The 16,275-nt window shown below is 39.3% G+C and overlaps 1 protein-coding gene and 1 long non-coding RNA gene across 6 annotated transcripts in view; one reads left to right on the top strand and one right to left on the bottom strand.

The window, feature by feature from the left end:
- Positions 1-6,900, top strand: part of LOC117048628 — a 42,899-nt gene extending 35,999 nt beyond the window's left edge. Inside the window, exons 3-4 of the long non-coding RNA XR_004426861.1 lie at positions 197-276; positions 6,088-6,900. This is a non-coding gene — a long non-coding RNA (uncharacterized LOC117048628). The remainder of the gene's footprint in view (positions 1-196; positions 277-6,087) is intronic.
- Positions 6,901-6,991: 91 nt separating this feature from the next.
- The window catches only part of SBF2 (SET binding factor 2), a 214,641-nt gene continuing 205,357 nt past the window's right edge, over positions 6,992-16,275 (bottom strand). For all 5 annotated transcript variants that reach the window (XM_033152645.1, XM_033152665.1, XM_033152673.1 and 2 more), the window contains 7 exons: positions 15,685-15,812; positions 14,250-14,483; positions 11,822-11,926; positions 11,182-11,375; positions 10,367-10,454; positions 8,416-8,547; positions 6,992-7,166 (listed from right to left, as the gene is read on the bottom strand). In XM_033152645.1, coding sequence (XP_033008536.1) covers positions 7,068-7,166; positions 8,416-8,547; positions 10,367-10,454; positions 11,182-11,375; positions 11,822-11,926; positions 14,250-14,483; positions 15,685-15,812 — 980 coding nt within the window. In that variant the 3' untranslated portion in view covers positions 6,992-7,067. The remainder of the gene's footprint in view (positions 7,167-8,415; positions 8,548-10,366; positions 10,455-11,181; positions 11,376-11,821; positions 11,927-14,249; positions 14,484-15,684; positions 15,813-16,275) is intronic.

The raw sequence follows: 16,275 nt of genomic DNA, 5'->3' as shown, positions 1-16,275 counted from the left end.
AATTAGAGACAATCCTGTGCTTGAGATAGGAAGAGGAAATCGATTAGTATGACACACTTAGTATAATGATGTACAGTTATTTTATTCCAGCTGGAAAATGGAGACAGTGAAGCAAAATAAATGAAATGTCATTGTAAATAACATATTAATGTTGTTGCACTAGCATGCTAAGCCAGTATCTGGGCCTATTTTGCAGGTCTTAGACCAGCACGCACACAATGACTTGGAGCTGAAGATGTGATCTGACAACAGGCTTTGCATTTGGAGAGATACAAGGTGATACAAACACTCTTTCTGTATTGTTATATCTGTAAAGGGCAATTTACACGAGATAAATTCAAACAGACTCATTAGCTTTTGCTGCTGTAGTAATAATTTCACATATCCAGGTAGCACATTTCCATTCTAACATTGTTGCTCCTAAGTAGCTGCTTTTCCAGCTGATTTTCAAAGTAGCCCATTTTATACCGGTATTTGCTCTCATTCCTTCTCATAGTCTCCTATTTTCATTCCTGTTTTTAGTTCTTTCAGTCTTTCATATTCATTTTAGTATGCTCTACTGTATTTCTGGATGTGCCTTTTCAATTAAAAAACGGAATCACTCACACAAATGGCTTATCATGCAGAACTAGTTCATAGTTCTCTGTCATGTGTGAAATGGGCTTTACAGTACTTTGCCATACTTTTTTTAAAAAAAACTAGTTGTGTATGTGCCCTGCAAAGATGTGTGTGTATATGTGTGAAAGAGAAATTTCTGTGGAATTGTGATGTAGCAGGATGCTGCAAGTGAGAAGAAAAATCAAGAAAGCCAGTTATACAGTGGTACCCCGCAAGACGAATGCCTCGCACAACGAAAAACTCGCAAAACGAAAGGGTTTTGCGAGTTTTTAGTTGACTTGCGAGACGAATTCGTCTATGGCTGTTTTTCGCAAGACGAATTCGTCTGGCGAGGTACCACTGTGAGCCGCCGGAGCCGCGTTTTAAGGCTGCAGCGAGCGCTGCAGCTTTAAAACGCGGCATCGCGCCATAGCTAAAAAGGCTTACCTTTTGGCTCCGGTGGTGGGGGGGTGTTTTCTGCATCGCGCCCGCCATTTTGGATCGACTCAGACATGCGCAGTCGATCCAAAATGGCGGGCGCGACGCGGAAAACACCCCCCCACACCGGAGCCAAAAGGTAAGCCCTCCCGACCGGCACGGCACTGCGTTTTAAGGCTCCAGCGAGCGCTGCAGCTTTAAAACGCGGCGTCGCGCCGCAGCTAAAAAGGCTTACCTTTTGGCTCCGGTGTGTGGGGGGGTGTTTTCCGCGTCGCGCCCGCCATTTTGGATCGACTGCGCATGTCTGAGTCGATCCAAAATGGCGGACGCGATGCAGAAAACACCCCCACCACCACCGGAGCCAAAAGGTAAGCCTTTTTAGCTGCGGCGCGACGCCGCGTTTTAAAGCTGCAGCGCTCGCCGGAGCCTTAAAACGCGGCGCCGTGCCGGTCGGGAGGGGCGCGGCTTACCTTTTGGCTCCGGTGGGGGGGTGTTTTCCGCGTTGCGTCCGCCATTTTGGATCGACTGCGCATGTCTGAGTCGATCCAAAATGGCGGACGCGACTCGGAACCCCCCCCCCCACCGGAGCCAAAAGGTAAGCCTTTTTAGCTACGGCGCATTTTAAAGCTGCAGCGGGCGAACAGTTCGCTCGCTGCAGCCTTAAAATGCGGCGCCGCGCGGCTCCGGTGCCGGCCGGCGCCCCTTCCGACCGGCGCTCCCTGACTTTTTTCCCATAGGAACGCATTAATTAAATTTTAATGCGTTCCTATGGGAAACGGTGCCTCGCAAGACGAAATTTCCGCAAGACGATAACCCCCCCCCCAAAAAAACCCCTAAGGCTGGAAGGGGCAGGCTGGAAGGGGCAGGAGAATATTTATGTAAAAGCATTTATAAACAATTTAATACTTTTAAAAATCTCAAAGTGGTGTACAACACAAAAACAATAAACAATATCATTAAAACAATACAACATAAAACAGTATAATAAAAGTATTTTAAAACAAAAGTAAGAATTAGGGATCCACAGCAACACAATGCCACCAACTCCTAACTTACAGAGACAGTCCAGGAGGATGCCATGATCAGTGTATTGAAAGCCACTGAGAGATAAGCAATGTTTTTTTTTATGTTGTCAACCAACCAACCAACCAACCAACCAACCAACCAGGGTCATTCATCCAAGGCTAATTTTGTCTCAGAGCTGGGCTTGAACCCAAACAGAAATGGTTCAAGATACTCAGCTTCCTTCATGAGTGTCTGCAGCTGGATTGCTGCTACAGTTGTACCTCAGGTTACAGATGCTTCAGGTTACAGACTCCGCTAACCCAGAAATAGTACCTCAGGTTAAGAACTTTACTTCAGGATGAGAACAGAAATGGCGCAGTGGTGGCGCAGCGGCAGTGGGAGGCCCTATTAGCTAAAGTGGTACCTCAGGTTAAGAACAGTTTCAGGTTAAGAATGGACCTCCAGAACGAATTAAGTTCTTAACCTGAGATACCACTGTATTCCATAGTAAAATGAAGGTATTAGCAGGATTGCGGGCTCTGACTTCTGGAAAATCCCCCAAAGCATTAATAAATTCCTCTAATTCCATAAGTCTTTGGCAGTGGGCACTATGAAGGACCCCTCACCACTGTAGGAAGACACATGATGTAAAACTAAACGTAACCATGTCTGACCATGACAACAGTTAATTCAAATCTCTCCCTCCCCACCCATATTCAGACCGCCACCCCTCACACCCTGAGGTAAAGACCAAATCAGGGTATGTATGGGACATCCTATGCATTGAGCTGCTGACAACTTTGAACAGCCCCGTGGATTTCATGGAGAACATGAAGTTTTGATCTTACCGTACACTTGATATAGCTATTGAGCTACCAAAACCAGTGCCATGGAATTCTCCCAACACCACACCTTGAGGCCACCAAGGTACAGGCCTTCATAGCCCACCCCAGAATGAAAAGGCTTCCTGGTGAACAAGACACTAGCTCTATGGGCCACAGAGACGCCCCTTCTCTAGACCTCAAAACAAGGTGGATGCTGCACCAGATATCTGTTAAACCTTGAGTCAAATCCACTCTGCCCAACTCACCCAGGTCTCAGTAATACAGGCTAGGCAGGTTCCTTCATTCATAATCAAACTGAACAGTAGCACCAACTCAGTTGGCCACCAGGTGCCTGTAATGAATGTCCTGTGTAGACATCTAGATCACCCATACACCCAATGGCCCCCTTACCAGTGGTCACCTGTATAGGGTCACCATCAGTCTCCTCTACTGTGTCTCACACACATTCGCTTCCAAATCTCAGGACCCTGAATAAGAAGCTCCCAACACAATTGCCCAACAGATCACACTGCCACCGACCATATATCTTGTGGATGTGTTCATGAATGGTTGCCATGCTCTTATCAGGTCACCATTTCCCAGCACTCTGCCTCTCAATCAAAATACTGGGCTAGGCCTTTCACCCAGGAATCAATCCAATCCACAAGTCAAACTAACCAGGTAATCATTAATTTGAGGGCGACCCTACAGAATCCCCGTGGAGCTGATGATTAAGGCAGACAAAGGTGCCTGCTATTAGGAACTGCCAAGTCAGGGCTGGCTGGCCATTCTAGGAAGCAAAACCCCTTTGCAGAGCCAAACTGCCCTACAAGAACATCACAGGTCAAAGTGACAAGCAAGCAGCAGATGCGGAGGAGATGGTCTGAGTGTCTTCTGCATCTGCTGCTACGGGTGACTGCTAATACTTCATCAGAAAAACTACTCAAAATTATGTTATCTACATTAAATTTAATATCTGGGATGTGAAAGATTGTGAAACATTTGAACATTAGGAAAATAACAAAACAAGTACAAAGGTCACCACCATAAGACGCTTATATTGCATGCAAAGAAACCCAAGAATAGTGCACTATCTGAATAGAAAATGTCACCAGTTTATGGGCTATATAATTTACTTGCTCTATTTTTTATCATAGAAATTTCACAAAAACTTGCTGTTGGCAGCTATGCCCTAAATTACACAGTGTTTGAGGGCACATTTAAAGATAAATTGGAGGGCATACTTAGAATAGATTTTCTGATGAAGTGTTAATACTCAATGAAAATGCTTCCTAACCAACTATTTTCCTACAGAGGATGAATGCCAGATGTCTAAGCCTTCTTAAGGCAGTTCTGTTGCTAAAAGGCTCAAGTAATCAACTGTTGTTGAACATGCCATTTGTATATTGTATCCATATTCATGTTGCATGTGGATTTTTTTGTATTCACTTAATACAGAAGCACAACTTTTCTAAGCAAGTAATAATAGTGAAATATTACTGGCTGCCTGTAGTATTAATAGAATGCTGTGAGTTTAATGATGATAAAACACACTTAAGAACAAGTCTTTTCCACATACAAGATGGCACTTGCCTGTATAAAAATATGAATTTTATTACAGTGTTATTTGGAATATAATTTAACTGTACAGTTATATGAGGCAAGGTATTTATTGTATACCACTCAGTAGAGGAAAGAAGGGATGCTTTCTTAGGAAGTATCTTTATTACAAGTTGGTTAGCATACTAGTTATGTAACATACATAAAATAATTAAAATTGGCTAGTTACAACCATAGAAGTAGTGTACATTTTAAACAACCGTAGAACAGAATAATTATACAAAGTACATATAAAAGTACTTCATACACAAAGAAAAACACATGAATGTGCAAACACCGTTTTTCATAGGTGGCGGTTTATCGGCTGAAAATGCTAGAAAAATCCTTCATTCCTGTTTGTTTTTGGGATTCCATTGTATTTAAAACAGATGTATTTCCTAGTCTGAGTACAATGTAAAATCTGTATTCACTATTTACTTTAAAAAATATAGAAAAAGTAGTGGTTTTTTTTAAAAAAAAGGTAAACAATTTCAGTAACTGAAATTCTATAAATGAAGTCAGTTTGGTTAGTTGGTAGTGACCCAGTTCACATGAGATTGTAAACCATGGTTTGATGTTAGAATGAAAAGCCACAATGAACCTTGGGCTCATATGCTTCCTTCCTCACCTCTAGCACACTTGTGATGAGCAGAATGAAAGCTCCCTCTTCCCTTTTACATCAACCACATTTGAATATTCTGTCCGATTCCTAAACTGTACCTGCTATTAACTATCATTAGTGAAAATAACCCAGCTTTGTAAAATACAGGTTGAAGTTGCCTTGTTTTCACTAATTACAGTTAAGACCAGTCATCTCCAAACTCTGCCTTCCAGATGTTTTGGGACTACAACTCCCATCACCCCTAGCTAACAGGATCAGTGGTCAGGGATGATGGGAATTGTAGTTCCAAAACATCTGGAGGGCAGAGTTTGGGGATGCCTGGTTAAGACAAAATAGTTTGAATGGGAAGCTTTTGAGCTGTTCCTCTTTGCTGCACCAGAATATGAGGGAATAGCATGCAAGCCCAACGCTTGCTGGTTTGTCATTGTTACACTTGACCATAATTTAGCATGACATGTGAATGTAGCCATTAAGTTACAAGCAACATTACTAAACACTAGAAAATACTGACCAGTATGTACAAACTCTGACATATTAGTTTGATATTTAAACATATTAGTACTTAAAACAAAAACATGACATGTTAGCTATCTAGAGACTCCACACTCAAAGTCATCACAGATTGCACCAAGTCAAACTTGTTATTAATTTTGGACTGTAAAAAAACCAACAACATTCCTCAAAGATTTTTAAGATGAACAAACACAATGTTGGCAAATGTAAAAAAATCTAAAAACATTCTTCCAATTCATGTGCAAAAATGTTTTTAAAGTATCAAATCACACCATATTATGCCCAATTATGTACATATTCTTTATCTGTAATCACTGTTATCTAGCTAGCATTCTGCTATAAATAATTTACCTCTATCCTTCAAATGTCTGCTTTCAAGGATTTCAGTGCAAGTGTTTGTTTTGTTTAGTGCATTTATCATTGTGTTATTTCATTTTACATTGAGCAGAACAGCACATAAATTAATATACAACTTTTTATATTTCTTAGGCTTTTCTCCCAAGTGATTTGTAGAAGGTTTTGACCTTTGTCAGTTTTATTGTTGTCTTCATTTATCTACTGCCACAGGTAAAGAGAATGTAAATAAAAAATGATGTATCCTTCAAATATTTAGATACATCTGGAGACAAAAATACCAGGAAAGAAACATTTCTTAAACTTTTTGGTGTCTATAATAAATGCTTTAAGACTCTGTCATGCATATATATATTGGTTTCCAAACCATGGTTACAGGGCTAGAGGATAGCCTGCACAATCCATTATTTCCATCTCCTCTGGATAATCTTTTGGGAAGTGCAGCAGCTCAGAGTGTTGGAGAAGTCTCCTGAAAAATGTGGGCTGTGTTGTGTTGAGTGGTAGTGGGGAGGGAAAAAATACCTGAAATTTGGCTGAGGAACCTTGCATGAGCCTGATTATAGACACTTCCCTCTTCCCACTATACAGTCCTGTACAACCACAACCAACATTTTTCAGTAGGGTCCCTCAGCCGCCTGGAAAGGCTTTTCAGAGGAAAAAAATAGTTGTGCAAACTGTATTCTGTTTATGCATCTGTTGGATACAATTCTTAATGGGTCTTGAAGATTTTAATAATGCTGTCTAAGAGTTACTAGCCTGACAATTGACTCCCTTTCTGAAACACTGGAAAATTGAGTTATTTGGAAGAAACTGTTCATAAATAGCAAGTCTGAGATAACAGCATATCCCAGTACAATGCAGCCTGATCATCAGGCCTGCAATTCTATTGAAGAGAACCATTTTGCAGGCAGAGAAGTTAATTGATTTTGAGTGTTCTCCAGATGGAGAGTCATAATACAGGCTATATGGTTAAGGAAAGGCAATGTTCTCAGTATTTATGGCTGAAATAAGGCTGCTTGATCTGCAATAACAAATCTTCTTATAATCCAAAATGATTTTATTTTGCATACAGAATCATTTCCTTTCTGCTGTTGGCAGCAAAGCAAAATTCCTAATTATGCATCTGAAATACAGCTCTGTATTCGGTCCATCCACTGCTGGGCACTTTGTGCATCTTGGGCACAGAAATTATATACACGCTTACTTGTCTTCAGCTGCAAAATGAAAAGTAAAGATAAGAAAATTGTGTCCTTAAAATGCATTCAATTTCCATACTTTCTTAAGCATAATTTTAGAGCTTATTGTGGCCAATTTATACTTTGTGCAGCACACATTAATTTGGTGTTTGTAGATCACATGTCTCCCAGTGATAAATTGTAATTTTTGACAGGAGGACCCAACTGTTGAGGAACTGCTGGCAGCTCCTGGTTCCCACTTCATGTCTCAGTGTTTACAGAAGACATTAGGACGTTTACCAAGAGATACGCTGAAGACAGATAGCAAACTTGTCTCCTTCAGAATGTTTAAATTTGACACCTTAAGATATTCTGGAAATATATGAATTGTCTTACTTAAAGAGAATAAAATACACAGTCTTTAATAATGGCTAGAATTGATACTTCTTGAGATATTGTCTTGCTTGTATTTCATCTTCCCAGAAAAAGTGCTAAAACTTGGGCTGGCAACTTTAAAATCCTACATACGAAGCAATAACCCTCAAAAGGTTACTTTTTGTTTCATTCCAATATATATAAAGTTGTCAATTTTGGTTATAGAGGAGTTCCATGCATTTGGGCTGACAATGGCTTCCAAACAAGAGATGGTGGTACCTTGGTTCTTAAACAAAATCCATGTTGCACGTTTGGGTTCTGAAAAATGTTTGGAAATGGAAGCAATTCTGGGTTTTCAGCGCTCGAGAATCAAAATGTATGACAACGGAGCCGTTCGGGAACCGAGATTCCACTGTACAGGTATTGTACGAACACTTGTGAATATTATTCCTATGGACTCTTACTCCTCAAAGAAGGTTTGGGAGGATTGCAGAAATCCAGAATATCATTTAAATATGCCTGTGACACATTATAATGAATTAGTGTTATGGGAGTGGAAATTTATCTGTTCAGGATCATTGTCCTGCCATGTATAATTTCTACTTTGAGAAGCAGAATATTCTGGACATTTTTGCCTTACACTTGAGTAGGTATGCTGAAACTCATATTCAAAAGGGTGCAGCCATGAATAGCAGTGTGCTCTTTTATCAGCATTCAAGAGTAAAACCAATATGTGTCAATCAAGAGCCTTACCTTAGCAGCAGACAGCAGTGTTGTTTTATCTATTTTATTTTAAAAAAATCTCCCTAAAGTTTGCTTAGTGTGTGTGTACGTGTGTGTGTGAGAGAGAGATGGAGTAGGGATTTTTGGTACTAATATAAAGCAGTCCAAGGTCTGTAGCCGATATACTTACATCAAAGAATGCTCTCTCATTAGCATGCTTTGGAGCACCCATAGTTGGTGAAGCAGGTATCACACTTTCTACTTCTGCAAGATCGATATGGCCCTTGCAGCATGCATCCTCTATAGAATCATAATATCTTAGCTAGTAACGAAAGAAGAAAATTATGCACTATGAAAAGGAACAACAAACAGATTACACATTTGAGAACCTAACAATTGTCATAGTTTTCACGGAGTTTGCACCACTAGGACTTGGGTAGACTGCAGTTTACAATAATATTGGAACAACTTGCTGCTTATAAATTCTGCAAAGAAGTACAGCGTAAGGAAATACATCAAACTAGGTATTATTCAATGGCAGCTCTCAAAATTCCACTCAAAGGCACTTCAGTTCACAAATTCAGAGGCGCTGGCTGTACATGTCCTAAGAGCCAGTGTAATATAAAATACTTAGGACCACTGTTCAAATCTCCACTGAGCCATAAACCGCACTAGGTGCCCTTGGGCCATTCACTCAGCCCAACCTACCTCACAGGCTTCTTGTGAGGATGAAATGGGGAGGGGGAAACCATGTATGCTGCTTTTAACTCCTTGGATTAAAGGTGGGATATAAATGCAATAAAATAACTAGATAAATTCCAGGCTCTTTAGGGGAGGAGGGATGCAGCAGAGCACCCAAAGCTTCACCTTGGGATTGGAACATTTCCCCCCCCAAAAAGATATTTGATTGCCTAAAATTCTAACTGTCCTCTGCATGAGAGATTACATAATAAACATAAACTAGACAGATGTTACAAACTCAGGAACTATAATTAAGCATTTTAAATGGACTGTATTTTGAGGAGTCATCCACGGGTGATTAACTTGCCGAACTTATTGTGTTCAGAGGCAGCGTACCTCAGGATCAAATGCTGGGAATAAAACAGGGTGTGCTATCAGGGATGTAGCAAGGGGGGGGGGGCCGCCCCGTGTTCCATAATAGAGGGGGTGACAAATTATCAAGGAACATTTTTTTTTGAAAAAAAATTGTTTGTTTTTTTTTTATTAAATTAAATGCCTGCTCCGAAGGTCTTATCTTACTATACTAGGGATTATATAGCTATATATGAAATTTCATGCATATCAGTAAATATCTTGACCCTCCTCCACCAAAATAGCTGTTCATTTGGCTGTTTTCCTATGTCATGAAGGCTGAAATTTCAGTTCAGAGAACACTTACTGTTCCCAACCCTAACCCTGTGGAAAGCCATCTAATTAGACTTTAATTTGATTTTGAGATGTTTTTAGGAGGTAATTTAATTATTTTTTGATTTTATACCAATGTTATGTATCTGATGTTAGCCACCCCGAGCCCGTCTTTGGCTGGGGAGGGTGGGATATAAATAAAAGTTTTTTTTATTATTACTTGTTATTATTCCTTTGTAAGAAAATATGAAATAACATAAAACCATTTTTGCGGGCGGGGGATCAATTGGGGGGGGGGTGACAAGAAATTTTCCGCACCGGGTACCACTTGACCTTCCCATGCCTGGGGGGGGACGGACAATTTTTTTTTGGCCCCCGGGTACCAATTTACTTTGCTACGCCCCTGTGTGCTACCATATCCTGCCCAGTACTACTTCCCAGGAGCACCTGTTTGACAGCCACTAGACTAGATCACCTTGCAAGGCAGTTCTTATGGCCATATGTACAAGGGTGCTGTGGAAAGTCTCAACACACAAACAGCAGACCATTTACTGCTGTTTTGTGAAACATAGATTCTAGTCAGAAAGCACCTCCTTGCTTCACTGAATCTGATAAGGTGCCCAAACATCTGTAAGCAGGGAGATTAGATAGTAAAACTGCTTTCTCCCCCAAGCCTAGTGGTATCCTCACATAATTATTTATTATTGCAGTCTCTGCAAAACTTATTTTGCACAAATAATAGGATTATTCTATTAGAAAACAGAAGTAGATCTTACTTGGTGTTTGGTAACATCTAGCACAAACCAACGAGGCTTCCAGCCTTTCAACAAAGCTCCTCTTTTGTAAAGTGTACCTTCAAATGATCTTAAGGAAAAGAAATATATATATATATATATATATCAGTATCAGTAATTACCTCATATTTCTTGTTAAATCCATGCAGTTAAATGCATATTTTCTTTAATGAGAATTCTACATGCATCCCTACAAGGTCAATGCATTTGGAGTAGTGTGATCCTTGGATAAACATGAGATTTAAAGTGTTTTATCTGTTATCAAAAGAACTGTTTGTATTGTATGCCAGACTATGTAGCAATTATTTCTCTGTGTAGAGTCTTAATGCAACTAGCATCTTGCCTCTTAATGAAATATGGCCATTAGGAGGAAGGAAGACAGATGCCTTAGATTGTAAATGTACATACTTATGAATTAAGCTGAAAATAAAAATAAAAATGCAGATTAAATAAATGGTATCTCATTATTCAAAAGCATTAAATAGCAGCACACATCCCCAGAAACATTTCTTCTTTGAGCCAAGGATATACCTCAAAATTATTTTGAGGGGGAAAATGCAAATAATGTGAATAAAACAGTATTTTAAAAATAGCAAAATTTATAAGAGAGACAGTAGCTAGTTTTCTGTATTTGATTTGTCAGGCTTGCTATTTCAATATGGTATTGTTTTAATACCCTGATTACTTTTTTGTTATATTTGATAAGATACAGTTTGAAACAGCAGATTAAGAAATGGATGTGACTCTCCTTCCCGGCTGAAAAAAGAGGTGTATCATATGCTAATCACTCAAATTACCTATTTTCATCATTCTTTGATGTGAACTGATTGTACAGTGTAGTTACTCTCCTTTCCACACCATTGGAGGGTGAGATGTTGGTGTTCTGTTCTTCACCCAATCCACTGTCTGGTAGATGTAACAAAGACCTCTTTTGATAAGAATGCAGATTGGCAGACATTATTGCTGATGAGCCAGAAGGATGTCTCTGATGCTTTGAAGAAGTAATAAAATTTCAAGAAGTTTTAAGATGGAGGGGTAGCCAAGGTTTCAACAAAGCAACATTCTAAACTGGGATTCCTGGCTTGTTTAAGTTAGAACCACAGTGACCATTAAAACATTTTGGCAAGAGTACAGCAATTCATAGGGTGAATTAAAAGCGTAAGCTGAATTACTATAGCTGACCTCATTAGACAATACTATTTTCTTCATGCATTGACAAAACTAAGAGTATTTCACAAAATAGTTAAAATTAAAAATAACCAGGAACAGGGACTGGGCACTGTGGGCAAGTCTAGATCTAAGCAAATCTAAAACTGCCACTTTTACTTTAAACAGGTAAGAATTCAATTTCAGAAGGTGTTTTGGTTACAACTCTTGCCAGCCTTTGTTTAAAGAAGGAATGCAATTACTGATCAGAGTGTGCCTTCTGCCACTTACATTGTCCTGCCTTGTATCTTCTTTCACATTTACTTTGACTTTTTCCCACAATGGCTGCCACCTTTCTGGGCTTTGATTTAACTTGTTCTCCAATCTTTCGATTTCCTGAAAACAATGGAAAGGGGTTTTCCTGACATTAAATATTTCTGACGGTTTGTTTATATCGTTAAAACAAAAGCTACAACTGCTTGCCATGATGAAAAATGATGGAAAGGGCTAGATATGTTTTTAAAAGAGTATTTGCAAAATTCAGGCCCAGTGCTATGACATCAGTATTACAAACTGCCAAGAGTAACATTTACCCCCCTTTTTTAAGGAACAGTACCAAACTGTAATAAAAAACAAAATGAAACAGAAAAACTTATTTAGTATGTATGCCAGACTGTAAATTGTTCTTGTTGTGAAACTGGGAATTTGAACTCTTTGGTAGTATCTTGCGACATTTTATTAATGTATGTTCCTATGTGAATTTTTCATGAGATAGGGGTTTGATTTGTGCATCTGATTAAACAATATTTAAAATTAGTTATGGTTTAATGTGAATGAGCAGCAAATCATGGATACTTTGCTCCTCCCATGTTCCTGTTCCTGCCAGGCTATCATGAAACAAACCATAGTCTGGTTTGTCATGTTGTCTGAACTTGGGCTCATGGTTTGTTTCTCTTGAACGTCACAACTTTGGCGGTTTCAGGCCTTGGGCGGAATCCTTTAGTCATCTTCCTAAATGGGGGTGGTGTGGGGCGGTGACCCCATGCCCCCAGTGTGGCGGCGATACCAGGGTTCCCCATTAAGGGGGTCTAGGGAGGCACTGACCATATGGCGAGAGGTTGTCATTGCCCTCCCCCTCCAGCGACGGTGAACGGGCTCTCTGCTTGAACATATGTTCTCCAGAGCCAGCCCAATCCCCACACATTCTGGATAACCCTGAAGTTTCCCAGTTCCCTGGCAGGGAGCTGGGAAGGATAAACGCCCAATGCCCAAGCCAAGGTCTCCCTACATCTGAATCTTAATAAAGTTGTGGCCAATTTTAATCCCATAGCACGTTGTCTTGTGTCATTATTCCGCTCAGGGGTCGCCTGGGGTTTGGGGGACTCCGCCTGTCCACGCAAAAAAGCCTTGCCATTTAAGTGTTGTTTATGTTAACTTATTATGATGTACAGTAATAAAACAAACAATGGCAGCATTGGCTAATATCAAAGTTTTTGTTACTTAAATTGAATAAAACCATATTGCTTGTTATTGAACTTCTGTTGTGAAACATTTGATCTTAATCCTTTAATAAAAATGCAGTGTTGTATTTATAGTAGGTATTAGCTTATTGGCCATTGTATTATCTTTTGCTTCAAAAGAGAAAGGACACTGAAAATAAGGTGGCAAGAAATGCCCTCAAAACTCTAATTTTAGGAAATCATCCGCTATAGTATGGCTTGGAGCCTAATGTTTAGCTCCATGGCCCCAAAGAGCATTGTGCTCTGCAAATACAACTCTCCTTCTGTTCACAGGGTTAAAAGTTAGGATCTAAGCCTCTATGTTCTAAAGCGAAGTGTAAATTCTAGTAACACTGAAAATGTCATAAACAGCTAGTTGGAGCCAGTTCTTCTAAACTGCAGAAGGATCATATGCTAAGAGAAAGGAAAAAACTAAATTCAAGTATATAAAGCCGAACATGGACTATTATTATAGGCTAATTTAGAATCCATTTTCCATAGTACGGAAGCACAGCAAATACTGATTGTAAGCTGAAAATATTTAGGCATCTCCCTGCCTCCCAAATTGATATGTTTGGTATGCATTTTTTTTGGCTTTAAAAGAGCAATTAGTTCAGGAAAATGTCTTGCTGCTTCTTATTATAAAAACTATTTTAAAGATTTTTAAACACGTCTTCCTAACACTTGTCTGCATTCAATACCATTGATACTACCTAACCATTTTTCAATGGAATTTATTATTCCTTAGAAGTTAGCAGGATAACCACACTACATAGCAGCTCCACTTAGTTTTAGGCAGATGTGGAGTTTACATGAAGTTAACCAATATAGATGCCAGTGCAGTTCTGTTGTACAATGATAGATGCTACAAGTTCTTTGTGTGAAATAGTTAAAAATACTCCAAATTGGGCATTTCACAGACAATATCCTAAAGACCACTCACAGACTTTAAAAATCTTGTGATACATTTCAATATTTCCAGAAAAGGACTAACATCCAAAATGTATTGTATTTTGCTAACATAATTTGTACAGACAACTGGTTGGCTTGCAGTTAGTCTGGGAAACAGAAACAGGCAATCCTAACTCAGAAAAGGAGTGGTCTTCCCTTTGAGCCAAAATATCACTTTGCTCTATTTCTGCTTTTGTAAGGGAAATATGTTTTGAAGAATTGAATGGATGTTACCTGATACCAATATATGCTTAAAAATTTATACTCACATTTAATAGGCTGGTGATGGCATCTGGCTGCACTTGGCTAATGTTGTCATAGCATGGCCAGACAATTTTCCTCTTACTGTGGGAAGGTGACATGTCCATTTGGTCAGGTTCATCCAAGGTACTACATTTTGCAGTTACCATGGTCCAGTCATAAGAAGGACCAGTAGCCAAAGTCTCCTCTGTGTAGTAATCCCACTTTTTAAGACTGGATATGTTTATATTTGGTTTTAATGCCTGTAGAAATTAATGCCAGCAGATTAAAAATGCATAACGGCTTTCTAGTATCACTTCCTCAAAGGCCAATTGATGTGCACTACTTCAACCGCTCTTCTGTATTTAACATTTTATAGATAACATCTGGAACATACCTGACCTGACCACTAAACTTTTTGCATTGCTGAAGCAAGCTGCCTGAATTGTAAGAACAAGATAAATATTCAATTTCCTTATTAGGGTAATAAATTAAATTCAAATTTCAGTTTGTCCATACTGTTCAGGGGGTAAATTATCTCATTTCAGTTCTAACCTTGGAAAGCCCTCCTTTTCTTTCAAATTCCATTTACCAAGGATATATTAGGCTCCTCATTCATCTAGCAAAATAGGTCAAAAAGATCCTTTTGAAAGCATGTAATAAAATGCTGATAGAAATGGGTGATATTATTAAAGCAAATATGCTTAATATTATTTATAGACTCAGAAACCCCACCAATATATATGTTTAAATAAAAATAGCTTTGCCGATTTTTGGTCCTAAGACTTTGTGATGAGGAGCTGTCACTAGTTCTACTGATCCTGGTTCCAACTCTTTCCACAGTGCCTGGCATGTAGCTTTATAACTGTGTCACCAACAAAGCTATAGCTTTTCAGTAGTAAAACTAGGTTTAAATTCAAGAATTAACATGAGATCACCACCTGAGACCATGTCCCAGTGCCTTACCTGTTGCTCTGCCAGCCAAGATGCTGTTTCAATGCAGAGTTATAGGATATTCTAGTAACAGGCACAAATAAATTAGAGGGAAATATGCTTGCCTTACATTGTACACCTTTGCCCCACAACACAAGCTTAAGGTTGCAGAACCAAAGCTGTTATTCCCCCTCTCCTAAAAAAAAGCAAACTGCACAATTACTTCCACATGCCCAGGTGGTTGTTTTTGGAAAACATTAATGCTTCATGCCAGATAGTGAAAAGTGCTTTTGAAACTGAAGGCTCTTCACAGTACAGGATTTTGCTTGTTCAAGAACTAAAAATATCCAACTGAGCATGCCCCAACCATTGGATATGCTCTTTGGATCTTGGCCATGGTTTTGTAGTCCTGTTTATGCTAGTAAACATTCAGGTAATCTAGGTAGTTCACTCAATCAAAGTCTCAAATGAGACATCAAACTTTATTCAGGTACCAGGATAATGAAGATCCTGAACCTTTCTGCTTTATACCTCTGTTTCAATTGGTGCATAGAGGTAATTGAAGAAAACAGGACTTCTTTTGTGAATTTTGTCTATGCATTCCCACATGCAAATTCCTTTCTTGCCATGTTTCTCTCCTTTATCTTCAAACAGTGTCCCTAGAAAATAAGAAAATATAAGCAGTTGAAGGAAAGAACTCTCCTTGCCAGATAGTGAAAAGAACTTTTGAAAATGAAGGCCCTTTACAGCACAGGGTTTGCATGTGAAAGAACTAAAAATATCCAACTGAGCATGCCTAAGCGGAGAAGTGGGGTTTGGAGCAGAACCATGTGAGGGACAGCATTAGATAGCTCCTCCCTGTTCTCCAATGTTCTTATATGTAAGCTTGTGACCTTCTAAGGCTTCTTTCCTTTTCCTATAAGTTTGGAAAAGATGCATCTGATTATGTGTCATGAGTACTATCAGATATAAACAACATTGTAAGAAATTTAGCTGCCTTTTATGAACAGCTGCCTGTGATATCACAGTGTAATTTAACTGCTAATACCAGTTCACCAGCAGCACTAAATTGTGGCAAAAATGAGGAATCCTCTCTCAACATGCTTACATGCCACAAGCATG

Source organism: Lacerta agilis, chromosome 1 (assembly GCF_009819535.1).
Source record: "Lacerta agilis isolate rLacAgi1 chromosome 1, rLacAgi1.pri, whole genome shotgun sequence".
Taxonomy (NCBI): domain Eukaryota; kingdom Metazoa; phylum Chordata; class Lepidosauria; order Squamata; family Lacertidae; genus Lacerta; species Lacerta agilis.
The sequence above is the reverse complement of the archived record's forward strand: the minus strand, read 5'-3'. Positions and strand labels throughout refer to the sequence as shown.